This window comes from Hyaena hyaena, unplaced genomic scaffold (genome assembly GCF_003009895.1).
Source record: "Hyaena hyaena isolate Hyena2069 unplaced genomic scaffold, ASM300989v1 scaffold_302, whole genome shotgun sequence".
In the NCBI taxonomy this organism is placed as follows: Eukaryota; Metazoa; Chordata; class Mammalia; order Carnivora; family Hyaenidae; genus Hyaena; species Hyaena hyaena.
Genome location: NW_024080936.1, coordinates 690,030 through 708,917, shown reverse-complemented (window position 1 = coordinate 708,917; position 18,888 = coordinate 690,030). Strand labels below are relative to the sequence as shown.

Genomic DNA, 18,888 nt, shown 5'->3' with positions numbered 1-18,888 from the left:
TGTTATGTTCAGTTTCCTGATCAGGTGGCTGCCACATTCATGCATTCATTCCATCAACGAGAATTCATGGAGCGCCTACTGTGTACCGGGCACATTCTAGGCACTGAGGACTCAGCGGCAACCAGGATTCCCGCCCGAGCGAGCTGACGTCTAGAGGAGACAGACCAGATCTGGGGCCTCGAGGAGCAGGGAGGGGGAGGGAGGGAAGGTGCGGGCAGGGCAGTGGCCCTGGGGGGGTGGGGCTGGGTGCACCCAGGGAGGGTGGGGGAGCAGGGGGAGGACCCTGGTGGTTCCTCGAAGCAGGACGCAGGAGCCATGGGGGCTTCCAGCAGCATGACTGTGCTTGAGGGGCTCCCCAGGACCCCTGAATTCAGGGGAGTCCCCAGCCCTGAGCGTCAGGGGTGCTGGGGTCTTCGGTCTTTTTCCCAGTGGAGATGGAGCAGGGAAGCCAGCGCCCCATCCTGGGACTGAGGGCTGACCCCCCAAAGCAATACAACCACAAATCTCACCCAGAGCAGGCGGAAGTGCTCCCCCCCCACCTCCCAGACCCCCTCCCCTTGGCAGGGCACCCAGGCAGCATTAATAACCTGCCTCGAGTGCCCTCTGCTCAGGGGCCACATACAGAGGGCTGCCCAGGGGGCCTGCAGAGAGGCTGGGGGGGCACAGGGGGGCTGGAGGGGGCCGCAGGGTCCCCATGAACACAACACAGCCCTGGGTGTGAGCAGCCCCTCCTCATGTTGACAGTGGTCCCTGAGGCAGTGGTGGGCGGCCTGGCGACCCAGGCCCTAAACGCAAGCAGCCGGGAGGTAGTAAGAGTGTGCGTGGGCGAGTGCGGCTAGGTGCTTTCTCTGCACACGCGTGTGCGTGTCTATGCACATAGCAGATGACAAACCCAAGGGGAGTGTCCCACCCTGGGCCCCGGTGATGACCCAACAGGACAGGCCCTGCCCCCTGGGAACCTCGGGGGGGGGGGGGAGGGAGAACAGGCAAGAATCAGCGATACCACATGGAGGGTGTGGGGTGAGGGGCCACCTGGCCAGGGAGAGGACGTGTGACCTAATCTGAAAGGTCTCCGGGAGAGAGCCGATCAGTGACCTGCGGGAAGGGTACACTACACAGGGGAACAGCATGCGCCAAGACCCTGAGGTGGAGCAAGACTGTTTTTGTCCTTACCCATCCAAGGTCAACTTTCGTGCTAAAATTCTGTCTTAAAAAACTGGAAATGCCTTAAACGTCCATGAACTGGTGCATGGATAAACCAAATGTGATATATCCACACACAGAATGTCCCTCGGCAGCGAGCAGGGGCGAGGCGCCCCCACCCGCCGCCCCGCGGACGGACCCCAAACACATGATGCTCAGGGAGGGAACCAGACACGGGAGGCCACGCAGGTGTGAGTCCACGTGCGAGACGTGTCCAGAACAGGACGGGGTACCAGGGGCTGGGGGTGACTGGTGATGGGGGCAGGGCTTCCTTTGGGGTGACGGAATGTTCTGGAATTGGATAGAGGTGATGGTTGCATAACTCTGTGAATGTACTAAAAACTGTGGGATTATACTTCTTTTTTAATTTTTTAATTTTTTTTTAATTTCTGAGAAAGAGAGAGAGAGAGCGCGCGAGCAAGCGGGGAGGGGCAGAGAGAGAGAGGGAGACACAGGAGACACAGGATCGGAAGCAGCTCCAGGCTCCGAGCCGTCAGCACAGAGCCCGACACGGGGCTCGAACTCACAGACCGCGAGATCATGACCTGAGCTGAAGCCAGACACTCCACCGACGGAGCCCCAGCCGCCCCTGGGATTGTACCTTAAATGGGTGGGTGGTGTGCTGTGTGAATTGTATCTCAATAACTTTTTCTTTAATAAGAAGATGACGGTCAGTTGCTAAGATCCCGCCCCACGGCCGGGGACTGAGTCCTGCCTCCGGCTCCCTCCCCTGGGGCTCGGGGTCCTGGCTGGGGCAGTGGGTCCTCAGGGTCTCCCTCCGCGGTGCGCAGTGCGGCGTCCGCGTGCATCCCGAGACCCGGGCAGGGCGGGCGGGGCGCACACAGGGGCCTTTGTGCCGCTCACGGGCTTCATTAAGACGCCGGCCCTGTCGCGGGCCCAGCTCGGCCGAATTAATTAGCAGTCAGCCCTTCCGCCCCGCTAACTGTGCCCCAGAGGCTGGGTCCTGGACGCACCGCCAAGGCGACCAGCAGCCGAGAGGGCCTGCTGGGTGGCCCCTCAGCCTCTCTGTGCCCCCATCTGGGGCTAGGCCGGGGTGAAGGCCCCGGGACCCACGGCCCCCGACACGTGCCTTTTGCAAAGCCAGAAAGGGATTGAGAGGCTACAGACAGAGGCGCCTGGGTGGCTCAGTGCCTTCATCGTCCCTTGATTTCGGCCTGGGTCACCATCCCTGGATGGTGGGATTGAGCCTGTGCTGAGCATGGAGCCTGCTTAGGATTCCCTCTCTCTCCCTCTGCCCCTCGCCTGCTCACGCTCTAAAGTAAAATTAAAATTTTAAAAAGGGGGCGTGGCCCCTGGGTGGGTCAGTCCGTTAAGCTTCTGACTCTTGATTTCAGTTCAGGTCATGATCTCACTGTTCGTTGATTGAGCCTGGAGTCGGGGTGCTTGGGATTCTCTCCCTCTGCCCCTCCCTGTGCGCACGCTCTCTCTCTCTCTCTCTCAAAATAAACAAACTGTAGATATAATAATAACTTAAAAAAGCAACAGACAGACCTCACCCTGCCCTGGGCAGTTAGGGAAACTGAGTCACACAGCAGATCTTGGCGACACGATGTCACAGGATGGGAGGGCCCGCCTCCCCGCAAGGTTGGGGAGCAGGAAGCCCTGGGCAGCCCCGGTCCGGGCATCTCAGCCAGCCGGGCTCCTCCCTCCACCCCCCCAGCTGCCCCGGGGAGCAGGGGGCTTGTTCCCATTTCTCAGAGGGGAAACCAAAGCCCGTGGAGGGCAGTGAAGGAGACAGCACCCCGTAAGATGCTCATCCCAGGGCCTAACCTCCAAACAAGCAAAGAATGCATCCCGACGGATCCCGATGGTCTTCAAGGGCGCCTCTCCCTGGCAGAGTCCAGTCCCATTCCTCCCGGTTATTACCCCCAAGGGCCCCTCTAACTGGGGCCGATGGCCCCAGACACACATGCACACCCCTGAAGTTTACACTCATTTTATTATAAAAAAATACAGAATCCAAAGTTGATTGTAATGGAGGGGGGTCCCAGTCACCAGCTCCAGGCGTGGCGACGCCACCCGCCCAGCCGCCCCTACAAAAGCCCCCCCACCCCCCGCATCCAGGAGCCTCTGTATATACATCTATATATAATATGTATAAAACACAGAGCAGGAAAGGCGGGTAGGAAATATGAAATCTGTATAAATGCAGTTTGCTTCCTTAAAGTGTCTGGGGGAGCTGTCTTTTCTTGGTGGGGTGGCCCCCGCTTTTTGTTTTGTCCTGTTTTCTCTTTTTTTATAAACATTATTAGTTCCGAGAGTAGGGGGAGGGGCTCCGACAGACACACGAGCTTACTGCAAAGTGCGGCTTCTACTCTAAAAAGTCCCCCCACCCCCCACCAAAATAAAAGTGCCCCCCCCTCCTGTGAAGGGGTAAGAAAAAAAGAAACTTTCCAGGCCGTCTTTAGGAATACGGTAAAAATAAATCACAGTATATACTTGCTGGCTCTATTTACAGAAACGTCACGTCTTCTTGGCCTCCGGGCGATCACCAGTGGCAGGGGGGACAGGGTGGGGCCTAAGTGGTTCTAAGTCAAGGGGGCGGGCTTGTGACGGGGCCAGGGCGCCACAGCGGCCTCTGCTCAAACACCTGATGTCCACTCTGCGGAGCGGTCATCACCGGGAGCGAGGAGGGGGGCGGGGGTCTGAGGTGGGCTCGGATTCCTGGACCAGAGTTAGGGGCACTCATCCCTGGCCCCTTCCCTCTCAGACCAGCCTGTTCCAGGGCACCTGGGAGGTCCACAGTGGCCTCCAGCCAGGACCCAGCAAATGGAGTGGCCAGAGCAGGGGTCTCCAGGGGGCCAGGGACCCACGCAGCATCCACGGTTTCCTTCCCAAAGTCACCGGCAACAGCAAGGAATAAATTAAATTAAAAACTCAAGTCTTTCTGATTCAGCCGTAAAAGAACAACACTGCCGAGAGGTTCCTGGGCTTCTCCAGCACCTGGAAGAGATGGCCTGGCCGGGAGGCTGGACACACACCGGCCGCTTAGCCACGGCCCCCGGGGCTGGTCCTGGCGCGGCCCGGCCGGCGGGGCAGGAGCCTCGCCAGCCTCAGGCCGCCTCTGGGGGGGGCGGGGCCTCTCGCTGGGCGGGGCTGTCCCGGTGGGCGGGGCCTCTCGCTGGGCGGGGCCGTCCCGGTGGGCGGGGCCTAGGAGCCCAGGAGGGTCCACAGCACAGGGACAGTGGTGAGGGCCAGCTGGCAGGCGCCCAAGCCACTGCACGAGTTATTGCTGGTGAAGATGGGCTCCGGGGCCTCGTACAGCGTCTCGTCTGGGGGGACACGGGGACGGGATGGTCAGCAGGTGGCCCCCCCCAACTGGCCGCACCCCCTCACCCACATTCTTCCTCTGCTGCACCTCCCAGACTCCGAGATTTCTGTCCATCTCGACTGGGGCTGTGCCTTCCTTCGGTGCAGAGCATGGCAAACAGCAGGTGCCAAATAACGTGTGTTGGCACCTGGGTGAAGTCACAGGCTCTGGATACAATTACGACGTTTCAAGAAAATGGGCACTTTTGGTCTATGGGGGACTTTCCTGGAGTTCACTCTTGGATGAAAGGGGCAGAGGGCGGGGTCACAGGCTTCACCTTCGGTGCCGAGGGTCTGAATGTCCTCATTTACACCCGAGGACACCGAGGCCCGGGCGCAGGAGCCGCCCCAGCCGTTGCTGAGGCTGTGGGACTCCCAGGGCCGTGTTCTGACCACTCCCCGGCTCTGCTGACCACTCAACGGGCTCTGTGGGTTCCGGACACGGGGGGGGGGGTGCAACCCTACACGATGCCCTGAGCACTTACTAGTCGGCCGCACGTAAACCTTCAGCCTCAGGCAGGGTCGGTCCACAGCATTGGGCGGCGTGGCAGCTGGAAGACAAGGGGACGGGGGTTGCTGGGCAGGGGGCTCAGTGCCAGAGACCTCCTGGGGCCATGTCCCTGCCCCAAGGCTAGGGGAGGTTCCACCCATGAAACTCCTAATCACACGTCAAAGCCCCAGAAGTAATGCCCTCTATTTCCCAGAAGTCCTGCACACTCCCCCTGCTCCTCCCTTTGCTGAACCCCGACCCCAGAGACTGGGGGTGTCTGTCTGGTTCTATCTCACCCCAAGGCAGCACAGAGCAAGGCTTGAAAGTGATGAATAAAAATGTTTGTTTTTAACCAATCAACAACAAAAATCAGTGTAACCGAACGACTGATCTGGTGCCGTGGGCAAGTCACCCCCCATCTGGGCCTCCTGTGTCTGGAAATGATTACCTCCACCTGGGAGCCAACAGAAGACAGTCACCCCCGGGAGACAGGCTATGCCCCCCCTCACGCGGAGAGGGGCGCACCCTGCTGGACCCAGGCCTCACGCTCACGGGGAGGCCGAAGCCCTGGGTCCTCAGCTCCAGAGCCCACCTTTACTGCTCCTGCCTCTTGGCCCACAAGGAAGCTCCCGGAAGGGCTGGGAGCTGGCAGTGAATGGCACGGGCACCCCCCACCCCGTGTGCACGACCGCCCCCCACCCGCCTGCTGGCCGCCGCCTCTGCCCGTCCCCCAGAAGCCCCTCACGCTGGGAGATGAAGATAAAAAAGCATGTAATAAAAATAACATTCGTCATAGAGATAGGACGAATAATTACAATAATTATCTTTATGAAACTCTCGTCCTGGAAAGAAAAATGTAATTTTTCTTATATTATGAGGACTTAATTTAAACACCTTCTCCCTGCCTCCACCCGCTTCTTTCTTGAATTAAAAGGAAAATAATCCAAACAGAGCAGAAGAAGGGAGCCTCGCGGAGTTTGATTTGACTCGGCAGGACCGAGGGTGTGGAGGGGCCGCCCCCCCCCAGCCCCGGGGCGGACCCCGCCCCCCACCCGGCTCCCTGCGGGCCCCCAGGAGGCTGAGAAACGGGGTCTCGGCGGCCCCCCGAGCTGCAGCGGCTCTGCACAGACGGCAGCCCCACACGGTGCCCCACGCTGGCGGGGCCGGTGCCCAGGCTCCCGCATTCCCCGCTAAGGTGCGTGGAGAGTAACGGGCGGCCGAGTCACGGCAGGGTGGGGGCTCCCCAGCCCCTGCCAGTGGTCTGTCCGGGAGGAAGAAGGATGCCCCCTGGATGCCCCTGGTGAGCAGGGGGCAGCCTGCCCTCAGCCCGGCCCACTTGCCGCGGGGCGGGCGTGCCTCAGGGTCCCCAAGCTTTGAAAAGCAGCTTCCACAGTCCGAGGGGAATCTTGGGCCAGGGGGGCCTGAGGGGGGGCCTGAGGGGGAGGCCGCCGGGGTGGGCTTGGGAGCTCCCTGCCCAACCCAGGGTGTGATGGGCAGAACACCAGCTCTGCCTTCACCCCTGGCTTTGACCACCAGGGTCCCTACGCCTGTCTCCCTCGGGGTGGGGGAGGAGCAGTGAAGACCCCTGCTCTCGGCGCCCACGAGCGCAAAGGTGGGCTGACCCGGAGACAGGTCATGCAGGGGCAGCTGAGGGTTTGTGATCTCAGCCCCACTCCGAGACTCAGTTTCCCCATCTGTAAAATGGGGACTCTTGATAGTGAGTCCTCTGGGGCTGGCTAGAAGGATGATGATTCCATTCAAGAGCTTGACCAGGGAACACAGAGGCCAGGGCCAGCCCAGACCCCATCTCCCCATAACAGGCCTCTGCTGACCCCCAACCCCAGTGCCACCAGTCTCCCCCTTCCACATTCTCTGGCCCGCGCCCCGCCACCCCCTTGTCTCTGCCTCCTCCTCCCCACACGTGCTGCTCCAACACTCCCTGCACTTGGCCCCCTCCCCCCACTCCCCACCCACGTCTCCGTGCCCCATACACCCCCGGGTCCCCCCCTGCACCCCATTCACCCCTGAGCCCCTGACACCCCACAGCTGCCCCTGGTGCCCCGTGCACCCCCGCCCCCTCTCCCAGCACCCCCGTGCACCCCCGGCCCCCCGCCCCCTCCCCCAGCACCCCGTGCACCCCCGGCCCCCCGTGCTCACAGATGTAGTAGTACTCGTGGCCCGGGCGGAACTCGAAGCCGAGGGAGAAGGGCGTGAAGAGCTGGAACTTCTCGGAGAACTTGAGCGGCCCCCCGGGCGCCGCGGGCCGGTTGCACTCCCAGCGCTTGAAGCCGCGCTGCCGGTGGTCGCAGGAGGCGTGGCCCTCGCCGTTGACCATGTAGAGCACGTAGTGCTCCATGCGCTCGGCCGGCGGCAGCGGCGCCCCGTAGTGCGGGCAGTAGATGTCCAGGTAGTCGTTGATGCTCACCTCCACCGTGTAGCCCCCGCCGGCGTCCGCCGCGCCCGCGTGGAACCTGGCCCGGCCGCCGCGGAGGCCGGGGGGCGGGTGGGGGACCGGGGCGCCGGTCAGCGCGGGCGGGCGCCGCCCTGCACCCCCACCCACCCCGGGCCGGGCCGGAACCCGCGCCCCGGGGCAGGGCCCAGCCCTGGAGCCGCCCGCCCCCCAAGAGGGAGGAGGGGCGGCCGCCGGGCATTCTGGGTAACCGCATGCAGTCGTGCAGGGCCCCTGGGACCCCGCTTCCCTTCCGAGGCCGGACATCTGGGGCCTTCCGTGACAGGCAGGGCTGGCACACGCTGCTCCCCCCATGATGAGGTCCCTCTCCAAAAACATGTTACTGCTTGACTGCTATGTCCCCTCCTCCAGGCAGGCCCCATGCTGCCCACCACATGCAGCCGCCTTCGCGCTCCTTCCTGTGGATCTGCCTGCCAAGAAGGCACAGGGTGGTGTGGGGCCGCGGGCTGGGTGTTCTGGGCCCCCGGGGGGCTGGCTCGGACCCCTCTCCTCGCCTCAGTTTCCCTGCGGGGGGTAGGTTTGGCGTGAAGGACGCCCCAGCCCAGCTCAGAGGTGCTCCGGGTTCGACCCCCAGCTTCAACTCCTTTAGTCCCGTGTGACCTCCTTCCAGAGCCTCTGCAATTTGGCAGCTGCCCCCCACCCTTCTGGCCACCTCACCAGGCCCCCCCCCCCTGCTTCCCAGCCTTTGCCCTGGAGGTCTCAACTGCCACGCAGCCCGTGCCCCTTCCTTGGGGAGCTCCCCCAGACCCAGCCTCATCTGGCGAGGATGGAGGTCAGCTCCCCCCACCACCCCACCATCACTGCCTCAGGCTACAGCGCCAGGAGCCCTTAGATCTCCGGGACGAGGTCCCCTGGGTCCCTGTCATGTAAACGCAGCCAGGACCGAGGTGGGACAGGGGGCCTTGGGAGAGGAGCTTTATTAGCACATAAAAGGCCCGAGCAGGGAGGGTGGGGAGTCCCTCCTCCCTCTCCATACAGGCGTGGAAACTGAGGCCCAGTGAGGGTTGAGGGCAGAAAGGGCCCAGGCTGCTTGGATCCCAGCTCGCCCTGCACCGCCTCTGTGCCCCAGCCCCCATGCCGGCCGCACCCGAGGGGGGGCGGGATTCTCAGCTGGCACCTGGCTGTCCCCCCTGCAGCCCAGAGGCTCTGCACCAGGTTGGGGGACGGCTCCGGGACTCCACCCCCTCCGAGGTGGGGGCCAGGCAGCAGAGACCTTGCCCATTTGTGCCTCAGTTTCCCAGCCTGACACTGGAGCTCAGCCGCAGAGGTCGAGACTCCCGAGAACACCGGCTCGGAGGGTCAGAGGGAGCAGATTCACCTCCAGACCCTTCCCTGCTCTCAGGGTCATCCAGGAATGGGGAGCCCTGCCCACCCCACGGAAGTGGGGTCCTGTTTGCAGATTCAGTGTATGTAGCAGTGAGACCCAGGGAGTGGAGGTCAGCTGTGGCTGCACGTGGTTCTTCTGTGCGTAGGCGCGGGCTTGCACCCAGCTACGTCTTCTGCTTCATTCTCTTCTCAAAGCCTCAACTTCCAACTCTGTACAATGGGGACAGTCCTTGAGAACTCCAGGCATGTACATAGCAGGCCCTGCACAGAGGCAGGGCAGCCCAGAGTCAGGCTGGGACAGGGTCAGGGTCAGGCCGGGACAGGGTCAGGGTCAGGCTGGGGCAGGGTCAGGCCGGGGCAGGGGTCAGGGTCAGGCCCAGGCCGGGGCAGGGCCAGGCCGGGACAGGGTCAGGGTCAGGGTCAGGCCGGGGCAGGGCCAGGCCGGGACAGGGTCAGGGTCAGTCTGGGGCAGGGTCAGGCCGGGGCAGGGGCAGGGTCAGGCCAGGTCAGGGCCAGGCCAGGGCAGGGTCAGGGTCAGGCCGGGGCAGGGCCAGGCCGGGACAGGGTCAGGGTCAGGCCAGGGCAGGGTCAGGGTCAGGCCGGGTCAGGGCCAGGCTGGGACAGGGTCAGGGTCAGGCCGGGGCAGGGGCAGGGGCAGGCCGGGGCAGGGTCAGGCAGCGGCCCTGCCCGTCCCTCGGCTGCCCCTTGCCGGGCCAAGCCAGGGGTCTCATGGACTGGTTATGTGCTCTGGCTGCTTGGGCGAGATCGATGCAAAAGCCACTCCAGGCTTTTTCAAAAGTCATTTTTGCTCCTTCCCAGCCCATTGAAAGCCCCATTGATCAGCCAATCGATGACAGCCGTGGCCAAGCGCCTGCCCGACCCTGCAGGGGAGGGGAGGGGGGGAGGGGGACACGGGGCCCTGCTGCCGTGCTGGCCTTGGCCCCCCGGCCCTCAGTCTCCCCTCTCATCCCTGGCCCGCTGAGGCGGGTGCACACTCGGCCTCTGCAGAGCCCCTCAAGGTGAACGGACTCGGAGGGTGGGGGGTGGGGCTGCCGAGCCTCGCAGGCCCTCTGGCTCCACCCCTGCCCCTGCCCCTCCCGCAGGCCTGCCCCCCCCCCTGCCCCCCGCACTGGACCAACACCACTCTCCTCGCCCCTTTCATCTTCCGGAAAACATCCCAACCCAAGGCTGCTTTGCCGGTTCAGAGGCTGGAGGCTTGGGCCCCACCAGGCGGGCCAGGTTCCTGGCCTCCCCAAGTCCGGGGCTCGCTTTTCTCAGTGTAAACCAGACCCACTGAGGCAGGGGCTCCAAGCTCCCCCTCGCTTGGAATAAAACTCACAGTCCCCCCAGGTCATGAGGCCCATGTGGCTCCACTGCCCCACCCTCGTCGCCCTCCCACGGCCCCCAGCTCACTCTCTTCCAGCCACACCAGCCTTCTGGCTGCTCCTGTTCCCACCCCAGGGCCTTTGCACGTGCTGCTCTGCCTGGCATGCTCTCACCCGCCTCTGCCCCCTCATCACGTCTCTCGTTCCAACATCATATTTTTACCTTCACACAGTCTGCTGTCCGCCCTCCCGGACCGTGGGGGCAGCCTCCTCACCCCTACCCTCGCTGCCAGCACAGGCCCTGAGCATTATGCCTCCACGCGTGTGTTGATCAAACAAAGGCCAAAGATTCAAGGTCTTTGAGGTGCCAGAGTCACAGGGAGCAGACAGTGGGCCACACGTGGGGTAAGGACCCCAGGCAGGGGGCTCACAGAAAGCCCCCCACACCCAAGCCCCGGCTGCCTAAGATTTCCCCTCCCCGGCTCTAAATTAGCGATGGCCTTGCTGCGTTGGCATTTCCTGCTTCCAAGTTGGCGGGCAAACCAGGGGCGGGCGCCCGGCCCCTGCTCAGGGTGGCGCCTGTGTGGGGGAAGGGCCCAACCCCAAAACCAAGCCGGTGCAAGAAACACAAAGCTTTCATTTTCTCCATTAGTGCGGAAGCCTGATATGCAAATACTCCATGGGAGCAGCAGATAGAGATAAAAATTCTCACTAAGGGGTTAATGACTGACTTGGGATGGGTTCCCAGACAGAGGGCTCCTGAGGCTTTCAGACGTACAGCCTTCCCTCTCCCGCGCCACACCTTCGCCCCCACTCTTGTTCACACTGGCGGCTGCCTGCCAGCGTGCACTCCTCCAGGCAGCCCTCCCAGCCCCTGCTGGACCCCACCCTGCCCGCCAACCCCACCCCTACCCCCGCAGCTGCCCAGCCCGCAGCTAATTAGCTCCAATCGGGCCATTGTCAAGTCATTAGATGCTAATAGCAAAGCAACTAATTAGGAGTCTCACCCAAAATGGGAGTGGGGAGGGCTCTGCTGCCCCCCCAAGCTGAGGCAGGGGTGAGGCGGCAGCATCCTTGCTGGCTGCACTAGGGACCCTTTCCCTGGCCCGAACTCAGTCACGCCTCCTAGTAAAGGGGCCTCCTGCCAAGGGCTGGGGTGGGGGGGACGGCCACACTCAGGCCGCCCCGTCCCCGGTTCCCGAGGCCCAGGCCGGGCAGGGTCAGCCCCTCCCACTGCCATCCCCAGCGAGGCCCCCAAGGCCTCGGCACCCACCCCCAGCTTCCGTCACGCCACCTGAGGCCTGGCCACCTTCCTCCTGCTGCGGTGGGCGGGGGGAGGGAGCTCAGGTGCCGGGTGGGGCCTCAGAGACCCCGGCCCCAAGGTGGTGCGGGGTCAGCCTCAGAAAGGGTGCGTGCACGGGGTAAAGGGCAGCAGCAAGCCTGGAGCTGAAGCCAGAGGTCGGCCCCCCTCTGGACCCCGGGCTCAGCAGGCGCATGGCCGCATGGCGCACCGCAGGGGCGGACCTGGCCCCGCCCCTGCCCCCGTGTTTCTTAGCCAGCCTCGGACTCGGCAGCCTCCGGGAGGGGGGCCAGCCCCACCGCGCCTGCTCCCCGGAGCCGCGGATGAGTCACTCCCTCCGGGGCCCGTGAGACCGAGCGGGGCGGGCAGACCGGACGGGGGCAGGGCTGCGGCTGGGCCAGCGGAGGGGACAGCTGGGCTCACGTGGTGAATGGAGCCCCTCGAAGCCCAAATCCCCAGGTCCAACAGGGAGGCCGAGGCATGGCGGCTGAGCCCCTCCCCCCCACGGGGGCGCAAGAGAGCAGGCATGGGGGCGACACCCGGCCGAGTTCAAAGTCTGTCTGAGGTTGAGACTAAGCCGGCCTGTGCTCAGCGCACCTGCCATCAGCTGTGTGGCGGCGCACAGGCAGCACGGTGGCCGGGCAGGCGGGACACAGCCAGGCCCTCCCTCTGGACTCGTCTCCGGAAGAGAACCCCCCCCCACCAAAGCCACATGATGGACCAAGGCTGGCGTGGCCCCCATTCCCGAGGATGAGGGAAGGGGTGCAGGGGTGCCGCGGGGGGCACACGGGCCTGTCTTAGGGGTTGCAGACGGGCCGATGGAAGGCGGGCCCTCAGAAGCACTGCCTCCCAGAGCCCCCCGAATGCCCCCGTGACCCTGAGGAGCCCACGGACCTCAGGGAGATGTCTGCTGGGGCCCCGGCGGTCAGAGCTCCTCAGCAGGCAGAGGCCGCGGGCCGCGGCGGGGACAGCACACCCCCAGCCCCAGCGTCTTCACCTGCACACCGAGGCTGCCCAGGGGGGTCCGCGGCGGGAGGGACCGAGGCTGGGGACAGGGAATGCCCGCCCGCTCATCGGACCCCAGGAAGCCTGCAGCCCCAGCTTCAGACCCGGAAGGAAGTTGCCCAGGCCTGTGGGGGGTGAGGGCCCCTCAGAACCGCCCCCCACCCCGGGCCCCTCAGCGGGTCCTCAGCCTGTCCTTCGGGCTGGACCGTCGTTGTCCGTGCAGATTTGGGGTCCAGCCCCAGAGCCCCCTCTTTTTTCCTGCAGAAGCTGCCCCAGGTACCTTCTCTGTCGGGGACCTCCGAGCCCCTCGTGTCGTGCCGGGGCCGTGCCCGGCCACATGCGCCCCGCCACCGTCTGCCGACTGCCACGCCTGCGGCCCCCACCGACGGAGACGCGGAGGCTCCGGGCAGGCAAGCCGCCGCAGGAGCTCCTGCCCTGGTTTTCCAGAACCCTGAGTCCAAGCCTGGGCTCCCCACGGCCCCCCCACGACCCCCTCCAGGCCCCGGTACCCAGACCCACAGGGCCTCGCCCTCCAAGCCCCGAGGCCAGGCAGACCAACCTTTCTCGAACAAAACAAAAAACCCTCATACAGCAAAATACGGCATCCCTTGGTCAAAGCCGATCCTCCGCAGAGGCCCCGGCCAGGCTGCAGCGCCCCGGGGACCACGGCTGCCCGGCACCCCCACTGTGGGAGAGCCCCTTCTCCTGTCGCCATTTTCCTACGTGCACCGCCCCCCCCCCAGAAGCACACGAAACCGCGTTCAAATCCACACGCAGCCCCGTGTGAGGGCGGCCGGCTGAGGGGAGCCTGGTCAGGATGGGTCCGGAGCCCACAGCCCCGCCTGCACATGCGGGCCCGCAGGTCTCCCTCGGGTGGGGGACTCTTGGGGACAGCAGGGACCCTGCAAAGCGCCAGCTCCGGACCTTGGTGACCCCTCTACACCAAGGCAGCACGGGGCCCCGGGTCCCACGCACGCTTCCCTAGCAAGGACCCCCCCCCGCCCCGGTCTGGAGGAGGGGACAGAGGAAGAGCCGCCGGGCAGGCGGGAGCTCCAGCCGCCATCGTGGGACTGGCTGCCGCCTCAGCGGAGGCTGTGGGACGGCCAGGGCCGGGCTACACGCGCAGACACACGTGTGCACGCTGCTCACATACGCTGAAGACACATGTGTGCGGCCGTACAGACCCCCCCGCGCTCCCTGCGTGCAGATACACACATGCAGATGTGCACGCGCACCCCCGACACACACACGCCGTGCAGACACGTACACACACGTGTGCACACCTGCCACACAGACCTGTGTGCGCCACACACACGCGCGCGCGTGGCCCCGGCACGCCACGGACAAAACCCCACGACTGCACGCAGCACACAGGCAGCCACGCAGAAGCCTGAGGCTGCGAGGCGCGCCCGGACCGTCCCCACAGCATGAGCCCTGCGTCTGCACACGCGGCCCCGCGTGAGGGCCCGGGACCCCCGGCCGCGGACAGGTGCGAGGGCCGGGGAGGAGCCGGCCGGCCGGCAGCCCCGGACCGCACAGCCCCACTGCCGCGGCGGGGACAGCGGCTATGGGGCTGCTTGGCTACGGGGCTGCTTGGCTACGTCCACCAGCTGCGTGTGCGCAGGAAATGCGCTGCTCGGCAGGAGAATGTGATTTGGGAAACAGAGCCACGGACTTATTACCTTGGTGCAGGTACGAGGCCTGGCCGGGCACGGGGGGCACGCTGGTCTCCGCAGCTCCCCCACAACTGCCTGCGCGCCACCCAAGTGCGCCCGGCCCCGGCTCTGACCCCCGTGCCTGCTGCGCCCCTTCTCCTGGGCACGGCCCCTCCCATCTCCTCCCCTGCCGCAGCACTGATCCGTTACTCGCCCAACCCGGCCTGTCTCCACCCGCGGGACTGCGGCTGCCCGCTCTGGGCCTGCTCGCTGACCCTGCACCTCGGCCCTGGGCAGCTGCCCCCGGGAAATCACCGTTCCTGGGCGCCCTTGGACCTGAGGCCCAGCGCCAGCCCTCCTCCCGGGTCCGACACACACCCATCCCCGGGTGCGGTCCCAGGCCAGCCCTGGGCAGCGAACCTCCTGAGGGGTCCCTAGGCCACCGGGCAGCTGGTCAGAACAGGCCCGTCAGGTCAGCGACAGGAGACGCTCCGTGCGAGGCCAGAGCCAGGCCCCAGGGGCTGCCTCCCTCCCCGGGCCGGGGTCCTGTCCACAGCCCTGAGGCAGGTGGGGCGGCAGGCAGCACCCCCCTTCCGTCCCCATTCGAGGCTCCTCATGTGTTTGGTGTTTGCTAGAACAAAGGACAGGCCTGGGACGGAGATTCCAAAGCTGAAACCAAAAACTTGGGCCGGGGAGGCGCTGCCCGTTGGGCTCCCCGCTCGGCCGCAGGGAAGAGCCTTAATCAAACCCACATGTGAGCAGCAGGGCACAGCCGCGCGGGGGACGCACTCCGCGGTGGCCTGGCCGTCCCTGTGCAGCCCGGGGTCTCTGCCCTCGGCCCTGGGGCCCAAGCCCACAGCTGGGCGACTGAGGGGGGTGTCTGGGTGCTCCCCGCCCCCCCCGGCAGGACAGGACACTGGCTACCTTGTCCCAGAGCCTGCCTCAAAGACAGCCCTTTATGCAACTTTCTGCCCGAGGACCGAGGACGCCAGGGGACAGTAACGGGATGGCAGGGGACGGCGGGCTCCGGAGGGTGTCGTGGCCGGCACTCGAAAGTGACCAGTGGCAGGGGGACAGGAAGCAGAGAGGCTGGCCTTGTCGGCTCCCGTGCGCGGCCCAGACAGCCCTGGGAGCGCTGTGGAAGCCTGGGACCCCCGGAGTCCTGGGCTCCGAGCCCCGCCTCCCACGGGACCCCCAGCTCACCCGGCCCTGGGGAGCCAGGCACGGCCCAGGGGCTTCTGCAGGGGTCCAGGGCACCGTCAGTCACCGGCAAAGTTTTCTCACTCGGATTAACAAGGACCCCTGCTGCCCCCCAAATTGCACTTAGCGCTCGGCGCGGTGGAGGTTGTGCGGGCAGGCAGGACTCCTCGGCCCGCATAGCAGGCTGGGCACCAGGCCACCCAGGTCCCCGCCTCAGCTCCTCTCCGCGCACGGTGACCTTGAGCCAGCCACTCGTGCATTCTGTGCCTCAGTTTCCCCGTCAGCACCAGGAGGTCGGGAGAGGGTGCTACCAGGGACCGCTCCTGGGTTCCTCAGTCTCCCCGCCTCTGCAAAGCTAGGACGGGGCCCCTGGAGCCGAGGCGGTCCTGGGTTGGCAGGGAGGAGCGTCGCAACTTCCTCAAGTTCACGTGGGGACCCACTGGCAGGACGCACCCGCGGACCGCCTGCCCCGGGGGGCCGTGCTCCCCCACCCGCCGCAGTCCAGCGACAAGGGTCCCCGGGGGATCTCCACGAACTCCGATGCCTGCAGGCGTCCCGGGAGAGGCCCCAGGACGGGGGACCCCCAAGTCCGGGACAGGAGCTCGGGGCCGCGCAGCTTCGGAGGGTGCCGGAGGGTCGCCCGAACTCCGGGGGCCGGCGGCGCTCTGGGCGCGCAGGGCGTCCGCTGGGGCGCCCTCGGGGGGAGGCGGGGGGTGGAAGGACGCACGAGGAGCGGGAGCGCCCCGAACTCCGGGGCGCCGGAACTCCCCGGGGGCTCTCCCGCGGGGCCCGGCAGCGCCGCCCCCGGACCCGCTCCCGAGGCTGAGCGCGCGCGGGGGCCGCCCCCGGCGCGGGGCGCGGAGGCCCGGCCGGGGCGGGGGGCGCCCGGGGCCCCCGGCGCCGCCTCCCCGCGCGCGGCCGCGCTCACCTGGGGTTGCTGCGGTTCCAGTAGACGGCGTAGCGGTCCGAGTTGGCGCGGGCGGCGTCCTCGGCGCGCGCGAAGGGCGGCGGCGGCAGCGGCAGCAGCAGCAGCAGCAGCGGCAGCAGCGGGCGCTGCGCGGGCGCCATGGCCCCGGTCCGGCCGCCGCGCTCGCCTGGCCGCCGCCTGCCCGCGGTCTCCGCCTCCTCCGCCGCCGCCGCCGAGCGGGCGGGCTCGGGGCGGGCGGGGGGAGGGCGCGCCGGCGCTTGGAGATCCCCGGACGCCCCCGCCCGGGCGCGCGCGACCTCGGGCGCCGAGAAGGCAGGCGGCGGCGGGCGGGGCGCCGGGCGGGTCGACCCCGGGCGCCGGCCCCGGCCGCGCGGACTCTCGCAGCTCGGGCCGCCGCCGCAGCCGCCGGGGAGGGGCCGGGGCTCCGGCCTTTGTCCCGCGCGAGCGCCGGGAGGGCCGCGGGCGCCCCCTCCTGCCGTGCCCCGGCCACGCGGGGGGCCGGGCGGGGGCCACCTCCTGCCTCCGCCGCGCCCCCCACCCCTGCCCCCGGGGCCAGACCATCCCAGACTCGCTTGTCCCTCCCGGCGGGGCAGCCAAGGGGTCCTGCCCCGGGGACGTCCACCTCTGCGGGGGGGCCTCGAGCCACTACCCCCTCCCCGATCCTCGGAAGGGTCCCCGCGCTCCTCTCCATCAGGACACGCAGGCAGTCCGCGGAGCCCCGCCCTGGGAGAGGAAGAGGCACCGAGGCACTCACCCGCCCCCTCGCCCCCCCGCCCCCCACGCCGGTCATGCAACCCCTCCAACCCCTGACCCGGCTGAGCTAACTCCCTGTTCCTCCTCCTGGTCAAGTGCTCGCAGCACGTGCAGGCCCACCGCCGCCTCCCCGGGGCCCCAGGGTAGTCACGTGGCCTGTGTGCGCCTCAGTTTCCCCTCCTGGGAAATGGAACAAGAGCCCTGCTTCAGCTCCTGAGCGAACCCGGCACATAATAGGCGCCCAATACGGTAAAACCCGTCAGAGCGGCTCAGGACCGGGTCCAAGCAGCCCATTGCAGGTTCCAGCCCGACAGCACAGAAAGTCCGCGCACAGACGAAATCTGACCCGGGAGTAAGACAGGGAAGGGCATCAGGGCAGAGGGCACAGCTACAGCAAAGGCCCAGAGGGCCAGACTCGCTCAGGGAGCCCGCTGGGGCCTGGGCCACACCCGCTGCCGCCAGACCCTGACTTCCTAGAGGTTCTCCGTCACAAGCGCTGGCCGCGCCGCGGTGCTCAGCCAGGGCGCTCCGCTCGGGGTCTGCTCCGCTTGCCCGGGCCTGGTGCGAGCGCAGGGTCCAGGGCCAACAGCTCCTGAATGTCCCCACGCGAGGGAGCGCGGCAGACGCCTGAGATCGGCAACCTAACCTTCCTCCCAGCAGAGTGGGGGCACCCACCGGGCCACGTACCTCCAGGGTGTTGGGGGTACACGCCGCGTGTCTCCTGAGCTTCCTCCCCCGCCACTGCCCACCCTCTGCGCAGGCTCTTCCGAGAGTCCTTCCCTTCTTTGTGCCATTAAAATTCTGCTCACCCAGCAAGGCCTATCCCTCCCAACTCCCCAGCCCCCCACGGGGTTCTCCGTCCCCTGCCCCCTGGGAACTCAGCCTGCCTGTGAGGGGTGCCCTGGCTTTCTGGGTCTTGACCTCTTACCTGACCGCGGGTATCCAAGTCCCAGGACTGGCCCAGGGTCACCTGGCAGGGACTCCAGATAGACTCCTGGATACCCCAGGCACACGGGCCTGGGCCCCGGGCAACACAGGCCAGCTCAGCCCAGGCTGACCGCTCTGGCTCCCTGGAGAGCACGGGGTGGCGGCTCGCAGTGACAAAGTCGTCCCTCGCAGGGCTGTGGAAGCGGCGCCGCAGCTCAGGGGCGCCAGCAGGCCCGGCCCGGCCCGAGTCCTGCCTTCTGAGAGCTGCCGTGACGGGACCTCACAGTCGGGGCTGGGGTGTCTTCTGTCAAAGGCAGCAGGACTTGAGCCTGCAGGGGGTGAGGGGAGCCGGGAAGGGCACGCCACACAGTGAGGACACAGGCCAAGGCCCAGCAATGGGGCTGCTCATTTGCATGCAGGGGCCACCAAGGCAAGAGCCGCCGGGTTTGAGCTGAAGCTCTGTTTTCCTTCTGTTCTCGTCTCTCTCTCAAGGTCAGAGCCAGAGCAGGGACGGGAACAAAGGCGCGCGTCCCCCATTCAACCTCCCTGCGGCCCATGGCTGCTCGTGGAGGAGGGGCCCTGGGGAGGGGAGGGCAGGGCAGCTCCAAGGCCTGGCCCCGGGCAAGGTGGGGGTGGGGGCACGGCCGCTGCCCAGCTGCTCCAGGGGACTCCTGCCCTGCGGGGGGCCACGCAGGCACCTAGGAGGCCCTGTCCTTTCCCGTTGGCCGTCTCAGCCTCCAGTGCAGCCAGCAGGGGGATCAGCTGGGGCCAGGGGTCATTCTGAACTAAGCTTCCTCTGGACTCAAGGGTCAGCGATCAGGTTCACTCTGGGAACAGGGGTCAGTCTTGGGTTCAGGCTCAGTGAAAGGTGGGGGTCATTCAGGGTCGGCTGTGAGCCCCGGGCCCAGATCCAGGGCAGGGTCTCCGATGGGGTCTGCCCCCGTCCACCCTAGTCTGCACTCTTAGGCTGGGAGGA

At 66.5% G+C, this 18,888-nt stretch overlaps 2 protein-coding genes across 2 annotated transcripts; one reads left to right on the top strand and one right to left on the bottom strand.

Moving 5' to 3' along the window:
* Positions 1–3,583: 3,583 nt before the first annotated feature.
* EFNA2 (ephrin A2) lies at positions 3,584–16,372 on the bottom strand. Its single transcript, XM_039248101.1, has 4 exons — positions 16,233–16,372; positions 7,181–7,494; positions 5,019–5,084; positions 3,584–4,496 (listed from the first exon to the last, which is right to left on the bottom strand). Exons 1-4 carry the CDS (start codon positions 16,370–16,372, stop codon positions 4,375–4,377), a joined length of 642 nt encoding a protein of 213 aa, XP_039104032.1. The 3' UTR covers positions 3,584–4,374.
* LOC120242308 (proline-rich proteoglycan 2-like) lies at positions 16,371–17,042 on the top strand. Its single transcript, XM_039247973.1, has one exon. The coding sequence runs from the start codon at positions 16,371–16,373 to the stop codon at positions 17,040–17,042; it is 672 nt and encodes a 223-aa protein (XP_039103904.1).
* Positions 17,043–18,888: the final 1,846 nt, after the last annotated feature.

Excerpts from the sequence above, each read along its gene's own strand:
- LOC120242308 (XM_039247973.1), top strand. The coding sequence starts at position 16,371 with ATGGCCCCGGTCCGGCCGCCGCGCTCGCCTGGCCGCCGCCTGCCCGCG.
- EFNA2 (XM_039248101.1), bottom strand. The coding sequence starts at position 16,372 with ATGGCGCCCGCGCAGCGCCCGCTGCTGCCGCTGCTGCTGCTGCTGCTG. Across the intron at positions 5,085-7,180 it reads CCACGAGTACTACTACATCT|CTGCCACGCCGCCCAATGCT; the intron begins GTGAGCACGGGG and ends CTTGTCTTCCAG. Across the intron at positions 4,497-5,018 it reads GGTTTACGTGCGGCCGACTA|ACGAGACGCTGTACGAGGCC; the intron begins GTAAGTGCTCAG and ends GTGTCCCCCCAG.